The sequence below is a fragment of the Candida orthopsilosis genome (assembly GCF_000315875.1).
Source record: "Candida orthopsilosis Co 90-125, chromosome 3 draft sequence".
NCBI classification, from domain to species: Eukaryota; Fungi; Ascomycota; class Pichiomycetes; order Serinales; family Debaryomycetaceae; genus Lodderomyces; species Lodderomyces orthopsilosis.
In genome coordinates this window covers 173,263-197,517 of record NC_018296.1, presented here as the reverse complement: position 1 = coordinate 197,517, position 24,255 = coordinate 173,263, and the positions used below count along the sequence as shown (strand labels likewise).

The window sequence follows — 24,255 nt, the reverse complement described above, 5'->3', positions numbered from 1 at the left end:
TTGACTGAGGATCTTTTCGGCAAGTAGATTCACACTGAATTAGTTACTAGCACTCCTCCGCATTATATGTGGCAAAAGACCTGTTGCATGCAATGTCGCGAGCCTCACATAGATTTAATAAAAAAAATTATTCCGAGCAGATGCAAGAACAACTAGGTATCATTGATATGATAAAAATATGACAACATGCTTTAGACGACGAGGTTATCATTCATTTGCATTATACAAAATCAATCTCGTACCCATCAGGCATAACTCACTATTAAGCCATAGAGCCCTAGAACGACTACCGAATAATTTATATCATAAATTAACTCAATACGGGCAGAGTGAGGTGAAATTGGTCCCCAAAATCGAACATGCGCCCTTGTACTCGAAAGTGATGAACTCGGACAAACCATTCCTGTTGAACTGGAACCCCATATTTAAACCGTCGCAGCATAAACTATATCAGCTATTGGAAGCAATTGTTTTCCATATCATTTGTGTTATTGATTACTTGAAACAAGGGAAGGAAGTTCCAGACTTACACCGTGAATTCTTTAGTCAAGTGATAGCCCGTTCGGGTAAGAATGAGGGAAGTGTAGATTGTGAGAAGTTAAGGTCTAGGTTTGCGATTCCGTATAATGGGATTCTCAAAATGGGTCTCCAATGTTTCTCAACGATCTCGTTGTACATCAACGAACCATATACAGAAGATGACTTAGTGGCTTGGGTAGATTCTTGCAGTGCAAGATCAATTTCCTCAAGTGTGTCCTTGGTAACAGAAAATACCCCTGCATTTGTCTTGTTTGATATTCTACTACGAAGTCCCACATTCAAAGAACAGTTTCTTGTGCAACTGGAATTATGGACGCATAACATAAACTACTTAATAATGCAAATGAGAAAGGACACATACATACTAAAAACAATGTTGGACAATTTGACATATTACGCTGTAATGTTTGAACCACATAGTCTAGTGACCCTATATCAAAGTACGATGGATTTTATAAACTCGCCTAAGACAAGACTGTTGATGAAATTAAGTAGTGCATTCTTTGACGATCTCATATGGAACCTTGCTGTGTATTCGCTTCGGTATCAAAAACTCGATCCGCTAGCAATCGCCAATGCGCAAGAGTTGTTAATGTCGCAGATTAGGAACGTTCAGGGGACCTCTTTATCATTAAAGGGATACTTAGGCATTGCAATTGTCATGTCCAGGATTTCATACAGCAAGGGCCTACAGGTATTTCATGTTGCTGAAAAGAAATTTCGAAAAGATACTTGCTCAAAGAAGGATCTTTTGACATACTATCTCACCAAAATCCACCTTGCCAAAACACCTTCGGAGGCTATAAACACATTCAAGATAGCGAGTAACAAATTTGACTATTCGTCAACTTTATGGCTATTCTTTATTCGAAAGTTGAAGTACCTCAACGTAATGGACGAAAAGAGGGCAAAATTGTTTTACAAGCAAATATGTAACTCGAAGGTGAGGATTACAAACGATATTGTTTACGAATTGTTGCATTTTGTTGGTGAATTGAATGTCCTTGAGGATATGTTTCGATCTGTATCGAATGGAAAGCAAGTCACGCTTGATAATGCCTTTCGTGTGAGGTATATTCAGTTACTTAAGCGTCGTGAACCCAACAAAGAAGATCTTCCTAAGCTACAGTGGGGTTCAGAGAAAGGGCATGAATTTCGCAACTTTGATTCTGTCGAGAAGTACATTTCCCACATTTACACAACTGCCCCTGCTAAATCGATTCAGCTTATTGTAACGTACCTTGATTATATTTCAAAGTGGGACACGGTCAGATTCTTCGAACTATATAAAGAGGAGATATTAGATAGGGACCACTTACCAAATGCCGCTTGTTTAAAACTTCTTTTAGAAACAGCCAAAAGATCAGAAGACGTTAAAGTCAGTGACAATTTGCTTGCTCCGCAATTTGCAATCCGTGAATTTCAAGGAAATGTACAAGCTACGGCAAAATCTTACGGGATTTCTCCACGTGATGACTTATGGAAACTGTACATTTCGTTACTTGCAGAATTTGACTATGTTTCCGAACTATCCAAGATCATGAAGTGGTGGATCGATCTCAATTTCAGACCAAAAAGATCCACCATCCTCAGTTTGTTGAATACATTACCGGAAGAATTTGCCTTACGACATATAAAACATCATCAAGTAGCCAAACTGAAAAAGGATTGGGATTGGCCAACCACACGAGAGTTTAGACGATTCAAATGGTTTCATGGTCTGTCAAGTGTAAGTAGATGAATTAATGACATCTTTTTGTACAAACTCTATCCACTGTCCCGGGTCAATATGCGTACTTATTTACAGAACTACCACGGATCTAAACTGACCAATAAAATTGAATCCCTGAAAGATCCGAGAACACAATTAACACAAAATGCCGTCACAGGGTGCTACCTTTTCTCCGGAAATATAAAAGTGAATGAAAATTTATGTCAAAACCCCAGGAATACCCCATTTATATTGATCTCTAAATTCTCCACCCAGTTATTAACCTGTATCGATTATGTTGAGAACATTTACCAAAACTGCAATCAACGTGAAGTCAACTTCCCAGTTGAGATTTTTCGCTGCATCCGCCATTTCATTGAAAGACACGAGAACCGAAACTGATGCTTTTGGTCCAATTGAAGTCCCAAATGACAAGTACTATGGTGCTCAAACAGCTAGATCCAAGATGAACTTCAAAATTGGTGGTCCAGCTGCTCGTATGCCAATTCCTGTGGTTAGAGCCTTTGGTATTCAAAAGAAATCAGCAGCTCAAGTCAACGAAGCTTTGGGTCAATTGGATCCAAAGATTTCCAAAGCTATTCAACAAGCTGCTACTGAAGTGGCTGAAGGTAAATTGGATGACCATTTCCCATTGGTTGTTTTTCAAACTGGTTCAGGTACTCAATCCAACATGAATGCCAACGAAGTCATTTCAAATAGAGCCATTGAAATCTTGGGCGGTGAGTTGGGTTCTAAGAAGCCAGTCCACCCTAATGACCACTGTAACATGTCTCAATCTTCAAACGATACTTTCCCAACGGTCATGCACATTGCTGCTGTCACTGAAATCAAGGATTCTTTGATCCCTTCATTAACCAAATTGCGTGACTCTTTACAAGCAAAATCCAATGAATTTAAAGACATTATCAAGATTGGTAGAACTCATTTACAAGATGCCACCCCTTTGACTTTGGGACAAGAATTTTCAGGATACGCCCAACAAGTTACTAATGGTATTGAAAGAATCCAAAACACCTTACCTCACTTGTTGTATTTGGCTCAAGGTGGTACTGCTGTGGGTACTGGTCTCAACACTAAAGTTGGTTTTGATGCCAAATTTGCTGAAGCTGTATCAGCATTGACAGGTTTTGAATTCCAAACTGCACCAAACAAATTTGAAGCTTTGGCTGCTCATGACGCAATTGTTGAAGCATCAGGCGCTCTTAACACCATTGCTGCTTCATTGTTCAAGATTGCCAATGATATCAGATACTTGGGATCTGGTCCAAGATGTGGATACGGAGAATTGGCTTTGCCGGAAAACGAACCAGGTTCATCAATTATGCCTGGTAAGGTCAACCCAACTCAAAACGAAGCCTTGACTATGGTTGCTTGTCAAGTCTTTGGTAACAATGCTGCCATCACTTTTGCAGGTGCTTCAGGTCAATTCGAGTTGAATGTTTTCAAACCTGTTATGATTGCTAACTTGTTATCATCCATTAGGTTGATTGCTGATGGTGCCAACTCATTCAGAGAACACTGTGTTGATGGAATCGTTGCCAATAAAGACAAGATCGAAAAGACCTTGCACGAATCATTGATGTTGGTTACTGCTTTGAACCCAAAAATTGGTTATGATGCTGCTTCTAAAGTTGCCAAGAATGCTCACAAGAAAGGATTGACTTTGAAGGAATCTGCCTTGGAATTGAAAGCTTTGAGCAGTGAAGAGTTTGACGAATGGGTTAGACCTGAATTAATGATTGGTCCAAAGTAGAGAAGCTATTTAATGTGTATAGATGAATCGAAGATTTGATGAAGGTGACGTCGTAGGTACTCTACATTCGTAGGCTGAGTTCTGTTGTTACAAGTGTCTTAATCTCCACAGCTCAATACATTTGAAATTGTCTTTTAGTTCAAGTCGTGCATTTTCAGGTACTTAAAAACCAAGACACAAAAGACCTGAATCTTCTAATCATCACAACAACACATTTAGTGGCCTATATCAACAACGCATGGGGTTATCTTCTATTCTTCAGCAAATTGAGAAGAGGGGTAAATTGCCAAACAAGCCTACTCCACAACCACTGGCTAATGAGGTAAAGAGAAGTACACCACCCGTGAGTGTATCCAAAAGTAGCACCAGTGACAAATCTATTGATCCCGTGGTTGCTCGATTGAAAGAGAAACGACGATTAGAGAGAGAACAGGCTGAAGCTGCCAAGACAAAGCAGAATAGAGACAAGAGTTCTAAATCTAATCTGACCACTAAACAAGCCAGAGCCACTACGTCAACAAACTCGATACAGAGACCACGGCAAAGTACAACGAAAGTAAGAACAACTGAACCTAACTGGGATCAACCACCACCAGTTCCAGCTAAAAAGAAATTGACTTTTAATGACTTGATGAAGAAAGCTAACCAAATCGATCATGACAAATTATCAATCAAGTTTCCACAAAAGAGTATGTCTCCTGAACCAACGTCACCAAAGTCATTTCCAAAGAAAAGTACTACCGTGACTAGGAAGCCATTCACTAATACAAAAGTATCAAATGAACCACTAAATGACAAAATAGCTACAGATAAGAGCAAACCAATACAAAAGAGACCTGATCTGTCGGTTCAAAAATCATTGCCCAGGGTACCGATGCCTGTAAGACAACCAAACGCGAAAATACAAGAGCGACTCAAGCAGAAGCAATTGAGAAGTAAACAGGATCGAGGGTATGGCTACGATGAAGATGATGATGATGATGATGATGATGATGATTTGAGTGACTTTCTTGTTTCCGATGAGGAAGAAGATGTTGTTGAAGAAAGATATAACCGAGATGAAATCTGGGCCATGTTTAACAAGGGTAAGAAACGCAAATATTACGAATATAACGATTATGAAGATGATGATGATGACATGGAAGCTACCGGAGCTGACGTCTTGAAGGAAGAATTGAAGTCTAGATTAGATGCTGAAAGAGAGGATAGAAGAGAAATGGAGGAAGAAAAACGACGGGCATTAGAAAAACAAAGAAGAAAGATGCAGCGCTAAAAACATTTCAGTAGGAATCAATAGTATATGTAGTGAGCATTTATAAACATTCTTTAGGAGATTAATGAATCCACTATTCAATCAAAATAATGATATCAATGCCGTAACCAAAGAACTCAAGAAATCGCTGCTTTCATTTTCCAATAGACTTCAATCAATAATTCATGATGCAAAATTTGTTAAACTTGTACATCGGGAACTACAATTACCGTTAATTGCCAATGAACGATGTGGATTATGGTACGTTCCACCAAATGAACGTGTCAATACTTGTTACTTCAAATCAACTGATGGTCATACCAATGTTTGGTCTTTTTCTTTACGACGATTGAATTTGCATCTTTTACCAATAGTTAATGAAAACGGAGGAATAATTGTCGTTGATTCAACCAGACGAGGAAAACCAATGCCTGATGCTCTATTAAAGACGATTCCTATATGGTGTGCTGTTGTGAATACTATCTTTTTTGGAGAATCGCCAGATGGAAGTTGGCTACGAACTCCATTGATTGTACCACGAAGTGAACATAATTCTATTGAGAAACTCATACCGAAGTTTGTTGAGAACGTGAAGGAATTAAAATTGTTTGATGGGGAGACGAATAAGTTAGATAAACCGTTAATTCCAAGATTTTTTTACCCAGGTTGTGCTAGTGAAGAGTTGGATAACGATATGTTCAATATTTGTTGTGTATCTGTCTCAAAACAAGTCCCTGTGCATAAAACGATAGCCACTAGAGGAGATGATGGGACAATGGTTAGTTTTGATTATGTACAGGGGGCAGCTGATGATCATGAATTATGGGTTCCCAAGTCATTAGTCAGATTCGATGCTAATGGATTCTGGCAGGTTTTGGATAGATTAATTGATCCATCAATTGGATACATTCCATCGTGGAGAGGAGACGATGAATTGTTGAATATTATTCGAGGTCTGATAAAGAGTGATACCTCCCTGAGTTTTGAAGTGCAAACAGTGGGTGGAACAGGAATTTACTTTGGATCAGTAAACCATGACGTTTCTTTCGATGAGCTTCCGTTTAATACGGTTATATTGCATGATGGTATCAAAGTGTTCGACAAGGATGACAGTTCTACTAAACAAGTAAATCAATACCACATTCCCAATAATAAAAAAGGTTCAAATATGCTACGCTCACTAATGCCAAAGATTATTCCAAAGATTGATCTACTGTCACCAATCTTGATCTTATGTGGTACCGGTAAAGATCTAAGTGTTGGACTAGTTTTGGTACTACTTTGTCTTTACTTCAACCTTGATTGGGAGAAAGTGGATGAAGCTCCACCAATCAACAAAAACTTGATTAAACAACATCTAGGTAAACTATCTAATCTATACAAAGTTAACCCTCAACGAAGTACATTACAAAGCATCAATAGTTATTTATTTTCAAATATATAGACAGGCAATTTTTATTCTAAATCTTTGCACTATTGTAAAACACGGCGAAATTTTGTTTAATGTTATTATGATACTGATTCCAAGCATCAAAAAAATTTGCATCATTGAGCTCTGATTGTAATGCTTCAACCATCACATTAATTTTTTTCGACAATTTGATTATCGATTTAATTCGTTCTTGATGGTTCTCAGTTTCTTGAGATGATGCCTTTGCTGATAATTTTTTATTTAATTGAGTATTCAATCCATTAATGAAATTGTTTATAAACTCTTGATTCGAATTCTTAATCAATTCTTTAAATTGAGATTCATGCAAATCAAGAAAATTCAATAAATTCATACATGAAAGAACAATAATATCTGATTGATCATCGATTAGCCCATGTTCAATTATTTTCTGGGCAATTAGTTGAATATTAATATTGTATTTGGCAAGTGATGATTCGTCTATAGCCAAAATCGAGTAAATAAACTCGTAGCAAAGCTTTCTTATTTCCAAACCTTGATCAAGTACGTATTTGTATGGACCCATTGTAATGATTTTCTTGAATGCCTTTTCTGCTGTTAGCTGTTTATACAAATGAGGTAAAATCAAATTGTTCAAAAGTGGCAAGACGATATTTGGTTTACTGTGAATTCCAGTTAACAAATTGCCGACCACAATTTGTCTAATGTCGACATCAACGATATCAAGCCAAGTGATTGATGCAGTAACCAAATATGACAATAACTTATCATTAGTGTTGGACAGTTCAAGACCACTGATCAATGACTTTGAAACCACCAACATTAGATAAATCTTTCTCTTGTCCGATTGATTATCACCAAATTGTCTAATTTCCGGTTCGTTGATGGAAAATGCAATTGAACCGAGGAGTTCACCCGATTTTCTCAATTCAGGGACCAAATCATGGTCATATTCAGACTGCAAGCTGAAAACAGATTGCCAAGTTTGCAACTTTTGTCCTTGATCACATTGATCAACAATCACCTTTAAAGAATCAATCAATGATCCACGTACTGATGAGAGATTTTCGGCCCTGTATGCACTAAGGATTTGAGGTACGGCTTTTTCGGTATCGCTTTCTGCTACCAACCCTAACGCGGTTGATGCTGCTTGAACATTTGCATCATTGGTAAAATCAGGCTTTTGTAAAAGTTGAATCAAGGAATCAACCAGCAAATCAGGTACATCACCATGTGAGAAAGCTAAGAACAAAATAACAAAAGAAAAATGAGGATTATTAATATCACAAGTGTAATAATTATGGAATTCCTTCAGTCTCTTACTAATCAATTCTTGTTTGGTTTCATCATCAGCACAAACAGCTAAGATTTTTGGTGTTATTTGGAGATTAGCAGATAAATCCTGTTCCAATTGGGAATATACTGCTTGATCCACTTGACATGCAGCTGCAACCAAATAGAAAAATAGCCTGTCATCACCATTAATCTTTTTGTCATTGACCAATCTTATCAATATTTGCATCAATTGCTTACGATATTCCACATCGCCAAGAAGGTCATTAGACAAGTGGTTGAAAATCAGAAAAATATACTGGTAATTCAAAGGACTAGTGACTCGAAGTAATTGCAACAAATTAAAAATGATGTCATCATACTTCCTTGGTGGTACCTTTTGAACAATTTCATTCAATAGTGTTAAAGTAGCCAATGAGATTGCTTCATTACTTGAAAGGATATAGTTGGTTAGCTTGTCAATAATGAACAACGAATAATTCTCAGGTATTGACTTCAAATTGTACAAGTTTTTAAGTACATCAATAGTCACCTTACTTGTTCCTTCGTATCCAACTGAGGTTTTGAAAACTTCTAATACGCCCTTTTCTGATGATACTAAGTCATTAGCCAATGCTTCACCAAGACAAATAATTGCGAGACGTACTAAATCACTAGGGTATTGTTTACTATTCTCCACCTTGTCCGTCAACAACTCTAAAATTTCATCAATGTTTGATATTTTTGTAGCTTCTTTATGTTTTAAAAGGATACTAAGGCATCTCAAAGATTCCAAAATCAAATTTAATGATCTATCTTCGAGGTTAGTGGCAACATCCTTCGATATACGTTCAACAACAGTGTAATTCAAATTATCATGGAACTTCAAAACACTGGAATAAAATTGCAAATAATCCAATGAGCTGGAAGAGACGACATTTCTTTGACTCAATATGCTAAAAGTAGCTTCAATTAATGGTAAATTATCAAACCGGTTCAAACTTTCCACTATGCGAAGAAATAATGGCAATTGCTCTTCCTTGACATCTTCCAAACGGTCACGTAATATCAGTCCTATACTTTGAACATTCTGTGAATCACGTGGGGAAGTAGCTTGTACAATTGCAATGCATGATTTTGCTGCTTCGATAACAACTTGGTCATTCAAGTCTCTAAGTGGAAGTATAGGCAATACCTCTCTTGACAATATTTCCAAAGTATCAGGAAAGCTTGCAAGTAATGAACGAATTAATATAGTAGCTTTGGCTCTTAATTTCCATGAATTGTCATAATCCAGATCATCGGCAGCTTCGATTTCATCATCGCTGAAGTCTATTTCATCCTCACCATCTGAATCAATATCCTCATCACTATCATCATGTAATGGGTCGTACTTGAGATATTTGGTGATTATTGAAAGAACTTCATTTTTAAACTTTATCGATAAAAAGTTTTGATTCACCAAATCGATCAATGTAGTAAATGCCTCCTCTTTTAATGCATTTTGCTGTTCGAGTAAATCATAGTCTAAATCTTCATCGTCATCACCTGTGGTGGCGGACTCTATTTCTAGTTTGACGGTATTGTAAATTTGGTCAATCTTTTCCGGTTTAATACCTCTATTCAAAATGACTGAATATAATTGATATAAAACAAATGATTTATTATTTAATTTTGATTGTTGAGCTTGAGTTGAGATCTCGTCAACTAATTGATCAATTACATCCGCTGAACGAATCAATGCTGTAACCCCCTCAAGTCCAACTATTGCCTTCTTGCCAATAATTCCCAGTTCTTTGAACCCAACATCGATGAAATACTTTCCCAACCTTATCAACTCCTCTTGTGCAAGTACGTATCCCAATTCATTGATTAAATCAATTAATAATTCTATATTATCAATAGTTGTATCATTTTCCAAAATCAATGGAATGAGGTATCTAGTTATCGATTCTGCTAATTCACGTTCATACTTGTAGTTTGATATTGACAATTTATCCGAAACAAAATCAGATTTAGCCCTCGAATTGGACTGCGCAAACAAAGATCTCAATGCCATATTGGGGATCGAAATAGTAAAGCTTCTAAAACTAGTGGTTGCTCTTGAAGATGACGAATCCTTATTGTTACTCTCTTGTACTAACGCAAACAACCTCTTGACTAGTTTAACAATAGAATCATTATTCAAATACCTAACCATTGGTTCGAATGATTTAACTGCTTGGTTTTGAACATCTGGGTTGGGATCGTTTAACATTTTCAAAAGAGTGGGGATCATGTTGTTTAATGACTGATTGATGGCAGTTCGACTGATGGTAATTGTATCATCAGTTAGAAACTTACGCAAATCCTCCAATGCCATAAACCTGATATCTGGGTCAACATCAATGGCTCTATCTTCGAGTGAATTGAAGTTTATATCTGGCATTGTTAATAATAGATGTAGATGTGTTAATGATAATCCCTGAATAAGAAATTGACGTTGGGTTAAATATTTGCCGCACAAAATTTGGCAACTACAAAATTTGTATACGATCTACAATCTTGTACTACAGAGTCAATTGATATACCTTGGCGGATACATACAACGGTAGGACATTGAGAATGCTTATACATCAACCTCATTTATAATCAAATTAGGAGTATCACTTGTCTCACTAGGGGATTCAGATCTGGCTTTGGACTTGGACTTCTTCTTCTCCTTCTTCTCCTTCTTGTCCTTCTTCTTGTTCCTCTTCTTGTCCTTCTTCCTGTCATTCTTATCCTTCTTTTCTTCGGATCTGGGGTCCGCAATTTCGTCATTGTTTTCAGCTTCATCTTCATTTTCTACCTTGGTTCCATCGCCCACTTCACCGTCATTTTCCTCTTCGGTATCATCCTTGGATGACTCTGCATTGTCATTTTGCGTCCTGTTCTCATTACCGTGGCCTTTAACTTTTACCTTTCCATCAATTAATGAATCTAGTATAGCTTTACATCTCACCACGTATTCCAAATTCAATTCATCTTGATTCTCCTTTGATTCGTCTGTCTTTGCTTCGTCCTTCAGTTCCTCCTTTTCCTGTGTCGGTTCCTCTTGCTCCTGTTCCTTGTTATCACCATTAAGTAACCTCTCCTCAATCTTCCTCTCCGTTTCTTCATACTTGATATTCCACTTCTCAATCACTTGTTTTAATTCATCAACTAATCGATCCCTTGATCCACCTTGTAAAGTTGACAAGTACAATATCAATTCAGGTTCATATTCATTTGGTATATCTCTCAAATTCTTCAAGATCCAATTTTGTTTCAGTTTGTTGAACTTCCAGTTGGCTTTATCGTGTGCAAATTGTTTTAAATAAGTTAATTGATCTTTGACCGGTGGTGGTTTTCTTTCATTTTTTGGTAACTTTATCCTCTTCGGTGGTTTCTTGTTTCCGCCGTTGTTCTTGCCAGATGAAGTGCCAAGAGCTTCTTGTAGTTTACGCTTATTACTGACTTTTTTCAATTGATTCTTGGTTAATTCTGCTGTATCTATTCTTCTCGTTTCTAGTAAGTCATTTTCATCTTCTTGTGTTTTATTGTGTTGGACACTAAGACCAGCTCTTTTCCATGCAGGGATAGGACTCATGATGTAGGTGGTTGGTTTGTATTTGTTGAAATTGTACAGCAGTTAGAGATGAGATGGGATATTGTTTAAATGCGCGCGATGTAAATTTTGAAAATTTATCACATCAACTACTTTCTTCTTCAAGAGTATACTCTAAATAGATTACTGGTTAATATATATGACTAATATATCTATACTATTACCGTATTGTATGTCTTTAATGTAGGGCTGGCAAGGATATACATTAAAAAGGGGATTTAATTGGCATTCCATAATTAAATCCCACCTTGATGTTATCAATAGATATCCTTTTTTTTTTGAATCAAATACATGGTTTGAGTCTGCTACGAGTATTATCCACTTGTAATAGATATAAGGATTGTATACATTTGTGAAACCTCCTCCTAACCCTGCATGTGCTCTATTGACCTTTACTTTATTTACTTCTTCTCCTCCTCCTGCTTTTCATTATCTTCTCCATTACCTTCCTGAATTTTATTCTTTTCTCGTTCATCTTTCCAATGATTGAATTTAGCAGTCAAATTGTCAGCAATTTCCTTTGCCGTAGCATCTTTATCATTAGTAGTTTGCATTTTGTATAATGCGTTACCGATATATGACATTGTTGACTGAATATATTCATTTATTTGAGGATTTTCGTTGTTTGGGTTAAGGATCTTTTTAGCAACATCTTGAATCTTGTCTAAATCTTGTTGATCTAACTGATCGTTTTTAGAATAGTTTTGAGTTGTTGTTGTTGATTCATTTGTTGGTTTATCGGAAGTCATTTCTACAGGCGTTTGGATCTGTTAGTTTGTTTAGATTGTAAAGAAGTGTGGTATGGATTATTGTGGAAAGTTAATATAAGTGATAATGTAGCCTCCTTTTATATTGACATGGGTTCATATAGCTATAAAACAAGTGTGTATGTGTCCCTTGGTTATGAAAGGCGAATGTAATATGCACCCTTTCTTGACTTTCCTGATTGGGTAATTTTTTCACAAAGTTGTGATCACGAAGTTTGAATTCATTAAAGCAACACTTTAAAACATACATTGAGAGTGTTTGATACATTAAATGTATACTACAGGTCATTAAATGTAAGAGACTCTACGTGCTGCACGAATCAATTGTTAAGCAATAGCACTGTTTGACTATAAAATAATCCCAAAAAAATTCCTAACTCACTATGCTACTCCACTATTTCTTTTCAGCTTCACCACTCTTACCTTCAAGTTTACCTAATCCACCTTTAACCAAATCTTCTTTCTCCTTATCGGATAATTTCTCAAATTTTCCATAAGCTTCAGCAGCTTGAGCTTTTAAATCCTTGTCATTGATTCCACCTTGAGAGGATTCGAATTTTTTAGCAATGTCACCTAATTGACCAAATTCTTTATTATCTTGTTGCTTGTCTGAACTCATTTTAGTAACCGTGGAGTAAGTTAATTGATGAGCAAGTTGTTGTTCTTAAAGGAAGAGGAGTGTAAGGCTGACTGACCGGAAAAAATTTGGTGGAGGATTGCGCATTTATATTCCATTGCATAGGATCAACAGGGCCAAATTTCTCCGTCGCACGTACATATGCTCATGTCAACCATCAATTGAATGCATCGAAGACTCATAAATCACCTACCAAACAAAAACACTATGACAAAACTACCATTTTTATCATCTTCATTTCACTCTCCTCCTCCTCCTCCACATACAATAATCATCGATTGGGACGAAACATTAACCACAGAAGACACCATCCAATACTTGGCCCAAGTTCCCTACATCAACAGCCCTCAGCTTCAACCGAGCTTCTCCCACTACACTGAAATATACATGACTAATTACGTCAATTACAGATCACAGTTTGGTGAATGTTCAACCTTAGATGATTATGTGCGATTCCAAAGTGGGATGGAACCGGTTGAAATGGGCTCCATCACTGCTCTTGAAAAAGATGGAATCTTTCGCGGGTTAACTGAACTTCAAATTCGCAGCCGAGATAAACTTGTGGAATTGCGACCGGGTGCTGTAGAGTTCCTTAATCGATGTTTGGCATTAAATAAAGAGGTTGTGATTTTGAGTGTTAATTGGACAAGTTTGATAATTGATGAAGTACTACGTCGAAATAGCATCAGAACTGAAAGCGGTAATGGAAAAGGGATAAAGATTGTGGCTAATGAATTTGAATTTGACGATGATGAGAAAACTACGGGGCGTTGGTTACCTAGCCCCAAAATACGAACGTCACAGGATAAATTGGACTATATAAACCAAATCAAAAGTGATACAAGTGTAAATGGAGATGCTAATGCGGTAATGTACGTTGGTGATAGTTTAACTGATTTATTACCAGTTTTGAACGTCACTTATCCATGTGCCATCAAAGACACTAAACTAAACACACTTTTAACACAGTTGGAAATTGATCATTTTAGTGGCACTTGGTTTGATTTTATCAAACTAATCAAATGATCATTCTACGCATACTGAATTTAGTGTTACTGTCTGGATATGATGAGATTGTATAAAGATATATGATTTGTATTAATACAACTATAACATAAATAAAGTTTTCTATTTTTTGTATATAAAACGCCAAATTATCTTAAGCACATTTTCACTACAAGTACTTGATGAAAACCTCAAACTACAACACACAGTTTCTATGTCGTCTCTCCAAAACTACCCACTATGTAGCATATGTGCTATTCTTCCTTTACCTCCTCCAGTTAGGCGATGCATATTGCAGTTGCCCATTGCTATTAGCGCCACCAGCACCGCTACTGATTCCAGGTATGGGCAAATACAGTCCATAACCAGGACCTTGACCTTGACCTTGACCTTGACCAGGTCCATATACAGGTGCACCATTGGTAGCTTGTGGTGGTGGCAAACTTCCTGGAGTTGGAGGAACCATGGAGTATTGAGTTCCTGGGGGTGGTGGTGGAAGAGGGCCACCAGTTGTTGTTGTTGCTGGTAATGGTGGAGGACCACCACCGTGAAGCATTTGTGGATGTGAGAGCTGTGGTGGTGAGTGTTGCTGTTGTTGCTGTTGTTGTTGTTGACTTTGTTGTTGGTGCTGTTGTTGAGATGACGGTGGTGGAGGAGCGTAATAGTATTGTTGTGATTGGGGTGGTGGGTAGTAGTAATGTGGTTGACGATATTGTGGTTGTGATGGAGTTTGTTGTTGCGATGGCGGTTGTTGTGGAGGTGGTGGACCATGTTGGTGTAGCTGCTGCTGCTGTTGCTGTGTGGGCTGTTGTTGGAGATGTTGCTGGTGTTGTGGTTGAGGCGTTGCTTGCGGGTGTGGTACTGGGGCTCCTTGATATGGAGATGGATGATACAGTGGCACTTGTTGGTATTGTGGTTGTGGTGGTGCTGGTGGTCCATATTGTGGTTGCTGCTGAGGCGGTTGTGGCTGCTGTGGTGGCGGTTGTTGTTGTTGTTGTAGTGGTGCTGGTGGTCCATATTGCGGTTGCTGTTGTTGTTGTTGTTGATGTTGTAATGATGGTGTTTGGTGTACCGATTGGTTCTGTTCTTGCTTTACTGGTGGTTGCTGTGTCTGTGGCTGTGGCTGTGGTTGCGCTGGCGCTTGTTGGGGTGACTGTCTTTGAGTTTGAGTATAAGCTATTCTCTCATTTGGGGCTAAAGCCACTAAATCTCTCAACAAAAAGCTAGGTACATCAGGAGGTTGTCTTAAATCTGGTATTGGACCACTATTCTTTGCCGCTTTAGCCAACTGATCAGCCCTTGCTTCAAAATAATTGTAATTTTTCAAATCTCCAATAGCCTTGTAACATAAAGCAGCTCGATTACATGCATCTGAAGCATCCATCAAATGATCATCACATCGTTCATAAACACAACTTAGTCCATCCCATGCAGTAGCAGTGCCCTGTGATCCATCATCCAATTGTAATTTTAAAGCTTGTGAATATGCTGCTAATGCATCAGGCAATTGTTTCAATTCAAGGTATAGTTTACCCACTGCTAACCAAGTTATTGGTGAGTTGGAAGCACATCTTAATGCCACTTGATATGAATCATAAGCTAATCTTGGACGATCCATAAATGAATGGGCTCTTCCTAATAAATACCAAGGTAAGAAATCAGTTCCCTCGTTGATCAACGACTCATCTTCGGGTAAATTTACTATTTTATTTAAAATTGCAATTGCTGCATCAGCATTTTCTTTAGGGTTTAAAAGCAATAGGAGATAAGCATTTGTCATTAAAATTCGCGGTGAATCTCCAACTGCTAATTGAGCATCTTCACACGCTTTAATTGCTCCCATTATATCATTAGCACGTTCTTTTGCCGTTGATAATGCACACCAAAGGGCAATATGTTCATCAATTCTTGATAATGGTGGTGGAGGTAATGATAGCGTTGCTGTTAGCTCGGCAATCGACGTTTCAATATTACCGTCAGCTGCAGCAATTGCTGCTAACTCAGCATGAGCAGCACGAGCAGTTTCAATATCTTGACTTGAGTAATTCGATTCACTGGCTGGTAACAAAGATAAACAATGAGATAGTGAGCTTGCAGCATGACTCCTTGCACCTGCTCTAATGAGCGTCTGAGCACTAAGTAGCCATAGTGAAGCATCTTGGGGAGATAATTGTATAGCTGATTGTATAGCTTGATGAGCTTGATCATTTAATCCAATAAGAAGATAACATTCCGATAATTCTTTGAAAATATTCAGATTTTTCAAAAGATGGGGAAACATTTCAATCGAAGCATTGAGTTTTTCTATAGCTGATTGGGAACCAAAAGTTTCATTTTGAGTGATATCATTAACCCGAAGTGATAGACTTAGTCCACAAAGAGCAGTAACATTTGACGGATCTCGATGTACGGCATTTTCAAATGATTTGATGGCTACTTCTGTAAGGCCAAGCGTATTTGCACATTCACCACATTTGACCCACGTTTCAATTGCCGCTGTATCGTATGTGCTGTATACTGTTTGCTTCTTAACCATTGGCGATGGATGTGCACTAGTTGTTCTTTTCGCCATTGGATTGAATATAAAGGGGCGTGAGAAGTTATGGACCTATAATTATGTTCTTGTGTACCAGTCGTGATGTATAAAGATTGGAAAAGTATGCGGTGGTAGTAACAACCAACGCGTTATTTGATCTAAAAAGACTTGATCGTTGCAAGAGTACCCACTGGTGGTTTCAATTGATAAAGATATGGGGAGTTGGTGTCCTTAGGTAGTCTCGAATAGGTATGTGTGGCTGAATCAAAGTGTGTCTCTGTAATACGAATATATATATTTTCAGTCTCTTTTCCAAATGCTGTTTTGTTTTTTCTTCTCTCTATTGCTGTTTTTGTTGGATTTATACAACACACAGCACAAATTTGAAAAAAAAAAAAATTGGATACCTGCGACGAAATAAAGGAGGGAGGCTAGTGTCTTTTGATTGATTGATGGGGGCGTATACGTTTGAAAGTAAAGCCTCCAGATGTAGGAAGTATTCGATTGGGTCTGGATGGTTATTTTATAATTCTTCCGCTTTGCTTTATCTATGTTGGTTCCCCTCTCTCTTTTGCTATGGTATAATGTCTAATGAAAGTGAGTGAGTGAGATATATAGACAGTGTTGGTTGACTAGATTGCTGAGTAGATGAAAGAAAAGAAGTATTGGCTAGTGAAAAGAAAATTTAAAATTCTCAAACATAAAAAACCTGTTTGATTCAAACGAAAGAAGAAAATGAAAGAAATGACAAAAGCTGAAAATTGATTATAATTTTGATTGTTTAATTTTAGTTTTTAGTTTTAGTGTCACTACTTCTACTACTATTGTATTATATTGCATTATTTGGTGTTGTATTGTTTATGTTGGATTTACTTTTTTAGTGCATGGCGGTTTTAGTTTAGTCTCCCCTGTGTTTGTTTGTTGTGTTATTCAGTAAAACTGTATAGACTAAACATACTTAGCACTTTAAATATTAAGAACCAAAGACACTTTATAGTCTCATTGTTTTTGAATTGTTGGGTGTTATCATTAGTAAGTATATGTATGTCTGTAATGTCTGTATGTCTATGTATTATATTTATGTGGATGTACGTCTGCTACATATAGCAACAACACCCTTTAGTCTTATTTGTCTCTGTTGTGTCATACATACATGCATGCATGCCTGCATTTTGTCATTTTAACACTTAAGCCACTTGTGCCTCCTATTGTCTCTTTGTTCGCTGGAACGCACCAGGTCACCCTCAATTTCCTCCTGTTGTTCTCATATTTACTTTTTTGTTACTTTTATAATAACATTGTGTGAAATAGCTTAAACGCACAATAAATAAACACAATAAACTTCAATAATATTATTTATGCATATTTTACACAATAACCAAAACGTTTAAATACAAAATATCTAAACCACACTCAGTAGTGACTTACAACCAGGAGAAATGGAAATAAATAAATACAGCAAACTAAACACAAACCTAAATATAAAAAATAAAAAATAGAAAATAAAAAATAAAAAGACAATATATCTATTGTCTTTTTATTACACATAAATAATTGTCATGCATGTGCATTACGATATAATATGCACATATGCATAGTCTAAACTAATCACTAAATCAACAATACGTAATTTTATTGCAGTGTCTAATCTAAAACACCTTATTAGTATTGTTTAAATTTCTTTTTGCTTTTTTTTTTACTCTCTTTCTGTTTCATACGAAAGACCACCACATATGACACAAAATATACCCGAGAATAAATTTAAATCTCTTTCTTTTTTTATTGAATTTTACTATTGTTGAATTAGGAGAAGCAGAGGGACAGCGAAATATTAATCAATGAAGTGTGAAGAAAATACCTTCCTCTTTAGCCACTGTGCATCCTCGGATGGACAAGTGTCTCTTGAGCTTAACATACATATTTTGCCACCATCATTGTTGAGAACTAAGCCAAGCAATAGGTTGAAATGTAACGTGTAGTTGTTAGTTTCTGCCCCCGTTTAAAACTACAGACTCTTTCCCCCCCCCCATATACACACACCAAAGAAACAACATATTGAATCAACACGCTGGTAGTAATGAAGGCAAAGGAATATTAGTACCAACTAACACACACACACACATAATGTCAATTGTTTTAAGAGTATGGGTGTGTTTTAGTTTACTCTTAATTTATCTTTACTTTCATGACTGATGACGATTTTTTTGACGATGATGTGGATTCTTTTTTTTATTTTATTTTTCATTTTCTATTGTTTTAATTTATGAAAAAATAGATTGATTTAAAATTATAATTTTATATATTGGTTTTTGTGTTTTGTGGAATTATTACACATTTTATATTTAAGGTTCCCTTTATTTCAACAAAAAAGGTGGGGAAGAGATCACCCAGAATGTCTAATAGCTCATACGACAAAGTCTAATACGGTGTACAACGAAGCTTATGAAGTAGACACTGAGCTGTTAAAGTAATAATGTGTACATACAAATATAAGCACACAGAGTTTCGTATTCTCGACAGAAACATGTGTATGACTTTATATCCCGTTATTAAGAAGAATGGTTTCATTGTTTTTTGGTCTTTTTAGATCGTACATCTTTTTAATTCATAATTCATCATGTGTGTACGTAGCTTGCACTATCTTTTCTCTTTCGATCCCACTAATGTGTGTGCATAGACAACAATAGAAGGAGTAGAAGCTCCTTTAATCAGAGCAGATGAACAAAGATAACACGTATATGTTGTTTATTATATAAGTGGATTCGTTTAAATTGATTTTATTCTGTGTCTTCCCAAAATGGAAACAGTTAGAGAGAGACAAAGAAAAAAGCTTATCTTAAAACGGAAACACAAAAGAAATCCATTATATTACAAATAGGTGTAGTGAAATAAAGCTTGCTGTCTACACAGATCGATGTAAAAAATGAATGACCATCTTATTCACTTTGAAAAGAATTTCACATGTGATTATTTGTTCTCTATAGAAGAGTCCTATTGTATTCGGGTATGCATCTACCACCTCAATTGTTATATTATACGTATAAAAATATTACAATAATAATAATATAATAATAGCAGTTAACGATTTATTTATGTGCAAAGACGTCATTATTCTTCAAACTATAGAATCTTAATTTTAAATAATACCATTGAGTGCTATTTTTGTGTAATACATGGTTTTTTCTTTCGTTTGCTATATTTATTATTGTTATGCTTTCTTTGGTTTTGTAACGCATCGTAACTTAATTTTGCTTTCTTTTGTATTGTTTCTTTTTATTTTTAGCGTGTTTACCCGATGAGGAATTTTTCTACCTCCAAAAATTACACAAATTGGCATTTCAAATAAAACGTAAATCTATAAAACAACTTTTATTTTATTACAAGTGTACATATTCTCGTTAAAATTGAATAAATTCGTTCAACTCCGCTTAATTCCGCTATGGTAATAACGTTGTACTGAGAGCAATGTTCAGAACCCCAATTCAAATGATTTTGGTGTTGGAATCTCTGGACTTCTTTTTTTTGACATGACGTAGTAGAACTTTTACACTTTTCATCTATAGTGTGCTGAGTGTTTTTGCTTGTTTCCTCTAACTTAAAGAACACTTCCTTATATCCTTATGCACACCAAACCATTGAAGGAGGGGAGGGAAGGTTATGAGCTCTGCTCTTAGGCTATTATTAGCAAAATTTAAAACTTCAATAAGTAAGGTTGCGTGTTGCCTGCCCCTTTGTTTTGGTAGATAGTAAGTTTGTTTAGTGGAAAAACATCATGCGATACACTATGCATGATACATTATACATTATACATTAACATTGCTTATTGTTATTATGCATCGATACTAAATCTTTTGATTCTATTATCCAAAGCAAAATAGAAATGTAACACCAACAAAAGAAATAATTTGTGACAGATATCCTACAAGAATTGGATTCAGCAAGTCACAGAATGGGGTTATTAAAACCTTATGTATTCAGTCGTAATGCCGCTAGCAGACAGTCAACCAACTGTTGATACTATTGTACAATATTTCTCTCTTTTGAACCGTGGAAACTTAAAAACAGAAGCTTTTATATCTCTACTGAATCAAACACAACACACAACAAAATGCTTAGTGGAGTAACTTATTTAGACTATAATTTGAAAGCTTCTCGTCGATCCATGCTTGATCTCTAGGCTTTTTGGCGATATCAGTTATGTTTTAAACTACATTCACAAACCACCTTGTATACTGAAAGAATCCACAATGTCTTGCGACATTGAAAACTACGACATTAGACCAATACAGAAAAAAATCTGTGCATTTGATCTGAGATGCCATTTTGGCAACACCATTTACACATCCCTAATGACGATACTACGATCATTTCTAAAATACCCAACTACTACCTTGCTTGCCAAATTTATCAGGAGACAATCCAACATAGCATTGCCATTCTTGTATAAAATTGAACCGAAATGTCGATCATGTGGGATAAAATTACAAACTAATGATCCAACAAAACCAGGCTACTTTATCCAACCCAATGAAACTACTGCCGCCTCCAACAATAGCGGTACAAAGTACATCAAATATGAGAATAAATTGTTTGATAAATTGAAGAATGAACTACCACCAGAAGATCAAGATCTACTTCTAAGCAACACATTTAATACCAATCCTCAACAAAAGGAAGATGCTACCTTCTCATTAGTTAATCAAGAAGGTGAGAGTGTACGTGAAGTAATTGAGAAATTATATACTGTTGAACCAGATGAAAATAGTCATGATTGTATCCGATGTCGACAAATGACTTATAATTCCAACTACGAAATGAATCCCCAAAACTATCCTATTGATCAATTACAACATGTCCTCCATAATATCCCCATTGATGCTCCATTAGTTTATTTATTCAGTGCGAGTGATTTCCCCATCGGTATCGACCCTGGCATTTTCAAATTTCGCAAACCTGGGGATATCTATTTCATAATGACTAAAGCCGATAATTTAATTGAAAAGACTAAAGAAGCATCCCAGAACTATACTAAGCAATTTATTCAAGATTATTTACATACAAAGTACAAATTACCACGAAATCATGTGTTTGTATCCCTGGGTAAAGATAATTGGTCATGTCAACAATTGTATCATTTCATACCTAATGGATCTTATATTATTGGAAATACCAACTGTGGTAAATCAACATTGATCAAAAGTTTATTACTCGATGAAGAATTACAGAAAAAGAAACAATTACAATTGAAGAGTAAACATGAAAATGTTAAATTACCACCTAGTCTAGTCAACAGGATGAAGCAAAAATTTGTTTCTTCATTCATGATTAAAGTGGGGCCTGGTATTTCTTATTTACCAGGTTTCACAAGAGATGTAATTCCCGTGGAAGTTGGTTTGAAATTGGTTTATGACGTACCAGGATTCAACTCCGATGTTTCCATGCATCAACTATATAATTCATTCAAATCTTCAAAAGATATACATCGATTGATTAAAGGTGCTAAGACTTTTAAAAGTGGGATGTATAAATCGCCTTATGTTACTATAAAGGGCCCACAGGTTATCAACTTGGAAGGGTTAGGTTTTTTACAATTACCTAAAGGTGGTTTATATCAATTGCGTAATATTACCAATTTACAACCACACGTATTTAGTGATATTTTGAAAACTAAATCTGTGTTGCATAATGGTGTACCACAAGCATTGGAGAGTAAATTTGCACTTGATATGAAGGGAAAGACACTTGAAAACAGTTATGATAAATATTTGATTCCCCCATTTTATGGAACTATTGATTTAGTCATTGAAAATTTTGGGTATTTAAATTTGAAACCAGTGGGGACCAAACGTACTAATGAATTGATGAAATTGTACTTACACCCCGGTGTCAATGCGATAATAAGAGATCCAATCGCAAACTATATTGCAAAGACTTTCAGTGGTAAAGATAGGTATGGCAATCCTGTAAGTAAAGATGAGTATTTCAAAAAGAGTCGATTCCATTTGATAAGATATAAGGGTAAACACCCAATTTATTCGCAATTGTGTCCGGTGAAGAATAGCGGTGCTGCTGGCGGTGCTATTGATGATGTTTTTAGATTTGAGTTGGTGAGTCAAGATGAGTTGGGTGAGGGTGTTGATGTTGAGCAAGTGAAGAAGGAGATTCGTGATGAAGAGTACAGACAATTGAATGAATGGATGGGGAAGCAAAGTGTTGATACAGGAGACCGATTGCTTTATGATGATGACTTTGATATGGATGAACAAACAAAGTATAAGTTTTGGAAAGAGTAAAATGAGGAGAAAATACAGAAGTGAGAGGGGAGGGGTGAGCTTGTATATAGATTGTTGATGTTAGTTATAGAGGTACATGAGACGCGGGTTGTTGAAATGCAGTTGTAATCTTGAGAGCCTTTTCTTACTAAAATAAAACCCAGTTCTTGAAAAGGGGGAGAGGAAGTAGCAAAAGATCGACTGATCTGTACGTCACATTTACCATCTTTATTGCTACTTTCGTCTATACTATTAACTCACTCCTAGCTTATTAATAAGGTTTCTCTATTTGTAATTACACGTGTGTATTTTTAATTTGAAAGGAATTCGGGGTATTCATTTTACAGAATTTAAAAACGCGCCACGCGTTTGACAAGATGTGTGGAAAACTGTCACAAATGACGCTGGACGTGTAAAACGCATTGAAATGATATAAACTATTTACGCGTCCATTCGTGATAATTACGGCAATAATGCAAGATGTTGTTATTGTTTGTATATGCACCTATCAAAATAGCTCTAGAAACGTCTATTTGTGCGCAGAAACAAGATCAATATGTGATGGACGATGATAGAGGTATGTAGGGGAAAATGTTACTTTTATAATGTGTGGTATGATTGTCTTTTACGTTTGACCATGTTTGAAACGATAAAGACTGTGTGCTGATCTTGCAAAGGAGTGAGAAAAAGAGATATCGTCTTGTAACCCTTACTCTACTTTCGTCAATTGAGTTGGTGTAATGTAGTGCTATCAAAGTTATTCGTTTCTTGGTCGTTTGGAAATTTAACTTTTTGAGCAATGACAAGATTTGAATGCTTTGTTGTCTCAAAAGGAAGTTCTTAATTTAATTTTTAGTAGAGGAGTTGAAGTTAGTAGAACGTGATTCTGAGAAGAAAGTAGGTTGTAGAAGAGGAGGGTAGTTCTGTACATAAATCCATGGGGTAATGGTGGTGGTGGTATTACTGGTATGACAATGTGATGTTGTTGGTGTCGTTGATGATGAGGAATGATTGACACGGGGCTAATTCCATGAGTTGTCAAGTCATGATAAAACAAATTTTACAACTTCATTGTGTTTTGTGTTTTTTTATTATTTGTAAAATGTAGGATTTGAGTTTTATAATTACTCGTTTACATAGAGAGATGGTCGAATCCTAAGAGAACACCAGTTGAAGAATGGGCTGGTTTTCGTAATGAGTAAAGACTTTATCCTGATACATCATATCAAGTGTATGTTGTTATTGGAGCAACCAATGTCCATAATCAGTAAGTGTATAATGTATATGTTTATAATTGTGACTGAAGTGGTAAATAAATTCTTTGTTTTAATTTCGTGTTTTTGTGTAATGTCCCACTAGTCTGCATATATCATCGAAAGGAGTATATTGGGCTGTTGTTTTTGTGTAATCATACGAAACAATAAACAATACCAGAGAGAAGCCAACAGAT

General features: G+C 36.2%; 11 protein-coding genes across 11 annotated transcripts; 6 read left to right on the top strand and 5 right to left on the bottom strand. All coding sequences in view use genetic code 12, as the record gives it.

The window, feature by feature from the left end:
* Positions 1 to 178: 178 nt before the first annotated feature.
* Positions 179 to 2,281, top strand: CORT_0C00960 (hypothetical protein; the record flags this gene model as incomplete). Its single annotated transcript, XM_003868329.1, has 1 exon — positions 179 to 2,281. The coding sequence occupies one exon, from the start codon at positions 179 to 181 to the stop codon at positions 2,279 to 2,281; it is 2,103 nt and encodes a 700-aa protein (XP_003868377.1).
* Positions 2,282 to 2,546: 265 nt separating this feature from the next.
* Positions 2,547 to 4,025, top strand: CORT_0C00950 (Fum12 fumarate hydratase; the record flags this gene model as incomplete). Its single annotated transcript, XM_003868328.1, has 1 exon — positions 2,547 to 4,025. The coding sequence occupies one exon, from the start codon at positions 2,547 to 2,549 to the stop codon at positions 4,023 to 4,025; it is 1,479 nt and encodes a 492-aa protein (XP_003868376.1).
* Positions 4,026 to 4,263: 238 nt separating this feature from the next.
* Positions 4,264 to 5,298, top strand: CORT_0C00940 (Spt2 protein; the record flags this gene model as incomplete). The annotated part of the gene is made up of 1 exon (XM_003868327.1): positions 4,264 to 5,298. The coding sequence occupies one exon, from the start codon at positions 4,264 to 4,266 to the stop codon at positions 5,296 to 5,298; it is 1,035 nt and encodes a 344-aa protein (XP_003868375.1).
* A 64-nt stretch (positions 5,299 to 5,362) lies between these two features.
* Positions 5,363 to 6,721, top strand: CORT_0C00930 (Rit1 initiator tRNA methionine ribosyltransferase; the record flags this gene model as incomplete). Its single annotated transcript, XM_003868326.1, has 1 exon — positions 5,363 to 6,721. The coding sequence occupies one exon, from the start codon at positions 5,363 to 5,365 to the stop codon at positions 6,719 to 6,721; it is 1,359 nt and encodes a 452-aa protein (XP_003868374.1).
* A 16-nt stretch (positions 6,722 to 6,737) lies between these two features.
* Positions 6,738 to 10,388, bottom strand: CORT_0C00920 (Tip120 protein; the record flags this gene model as incomplete). The annotated part of the gene is made up of 1 exon (XM_003868325.1): positions 6,738 to 10,388. The coding sequence occupies one exon, from the start codon at positions 10,386 to 10,388 to the stop codon at positions 6,738 to 6,740; it is 3,651 nt and encodes a 1,216-aa protein (XP_003868373.1).
* A 180-nt stretch (positions 10,389 to 10,568) lies between these two features.
* Positions 10,569 to 11,570, bottom strand: CORT_0C00910 (Ycr016w protein; the record flags this gene model as incomplete). The annotated part of the gene is made up of 1 exon (XM_003868324.1): positions 10,569 to 11,570. The coding sequence occupies one exon, from the start codon at positions 11,568 to 11,570 to the stop codon at positions 10,569 to 10,571; it is 1,002 nt and encodes a 333-aa protein (XP_003868372.1).
* A 419-nt stretch (positions 11,571 to 11,989) lies between these two features.
* CORT_0C00900 (hypothetical protein) lies at positions 11,990 to 12,337 on the bottom strand (the record flags this gene model as incomplete). Its single annotated transcript, XM_003868323.1, has 1 exon — positions 11,990 to 12,337. One exon carries the CDS (start codon positions 12,335 to 12,337, stop codon positions 11,990 to 11,992), a length of 348 nt encoding a protein of 115 aa, XP_003868371.1.
* A 412-nt stretch (positions 12,338 to 12,749) lies between these two features.
* CORT_0C00890 (hypothetical protein) lies at positions 12,750 to 12,974 on the bottom strand (the record flags this gene model as incomplete). The annotated part of the gene is made up of 1 exon (XM_003868322.1): positions 12,750 to 12,974. The coding sequence occupies one exon, from the start codon at positions 12,972 to 12,974 to the stop codon at positions 12,750 to 12,752; it is 225 nt and encodes a 74-aa protein (XP_003868370.1).
* Positions 12,975 to 13,157: 183 nt separating this feature from the next.
* Positions 13,158 to 14,018, top strand: CORT_0C00880 (hypothetical protein; the record flags this gene model as incomplete). The annotated part of the gene is made up of 1 exon (XM_003868321.1): positions 13,158 to 14,018. The coding sequence occupies one exon, from the start codon at positions 13,158 to 13,160 to the stop codon at positions 14,016 to 14,018; it is 861 nt and encodes a 286-aa protein (XP_003868369.1).
* A 244-nt stretch (positions 14,019 to 14,262) lies between these two features.
* Positions 14,263 to 16,569, bottom strand: CORT_0C00870 (Tcc1 protein; the record flags this gene model as incomplete). Its single annotated transcript, XM_003868320.1, has 1 exon — positions 14,263 to 16,569. The coding sequence occupies one exon, from the start codon at positions 16,567 to 16,569 to the stop codon at positions 14,263 to 14,265; it is 2,307 nt and encodes a 768-aa protein (XP_003868368.1).
* A 4,211-nt stretch (positions 16,570 to 20,780) lies between these two features.
* CORT_0C00860 (Gep3 protein) lies at positions 20,781 to 22,826 on the top strand (the record flags this gene model as incomplete). Its single annotated transcript, XM_003868319.1, has 1 exon — positions 20,781 to 22,826. The coding sequence occupies one exon, from the start codon at positions 20,781 to 20,783 to the stop codon at positions 22,824 to 22,826; it is 2,046 nt and encodes a 681-aa protein (XP_003868367.1).
* Between the last annotated feature and the right edge of the window lie 1,429 nt (positions 22,827 to 24,255).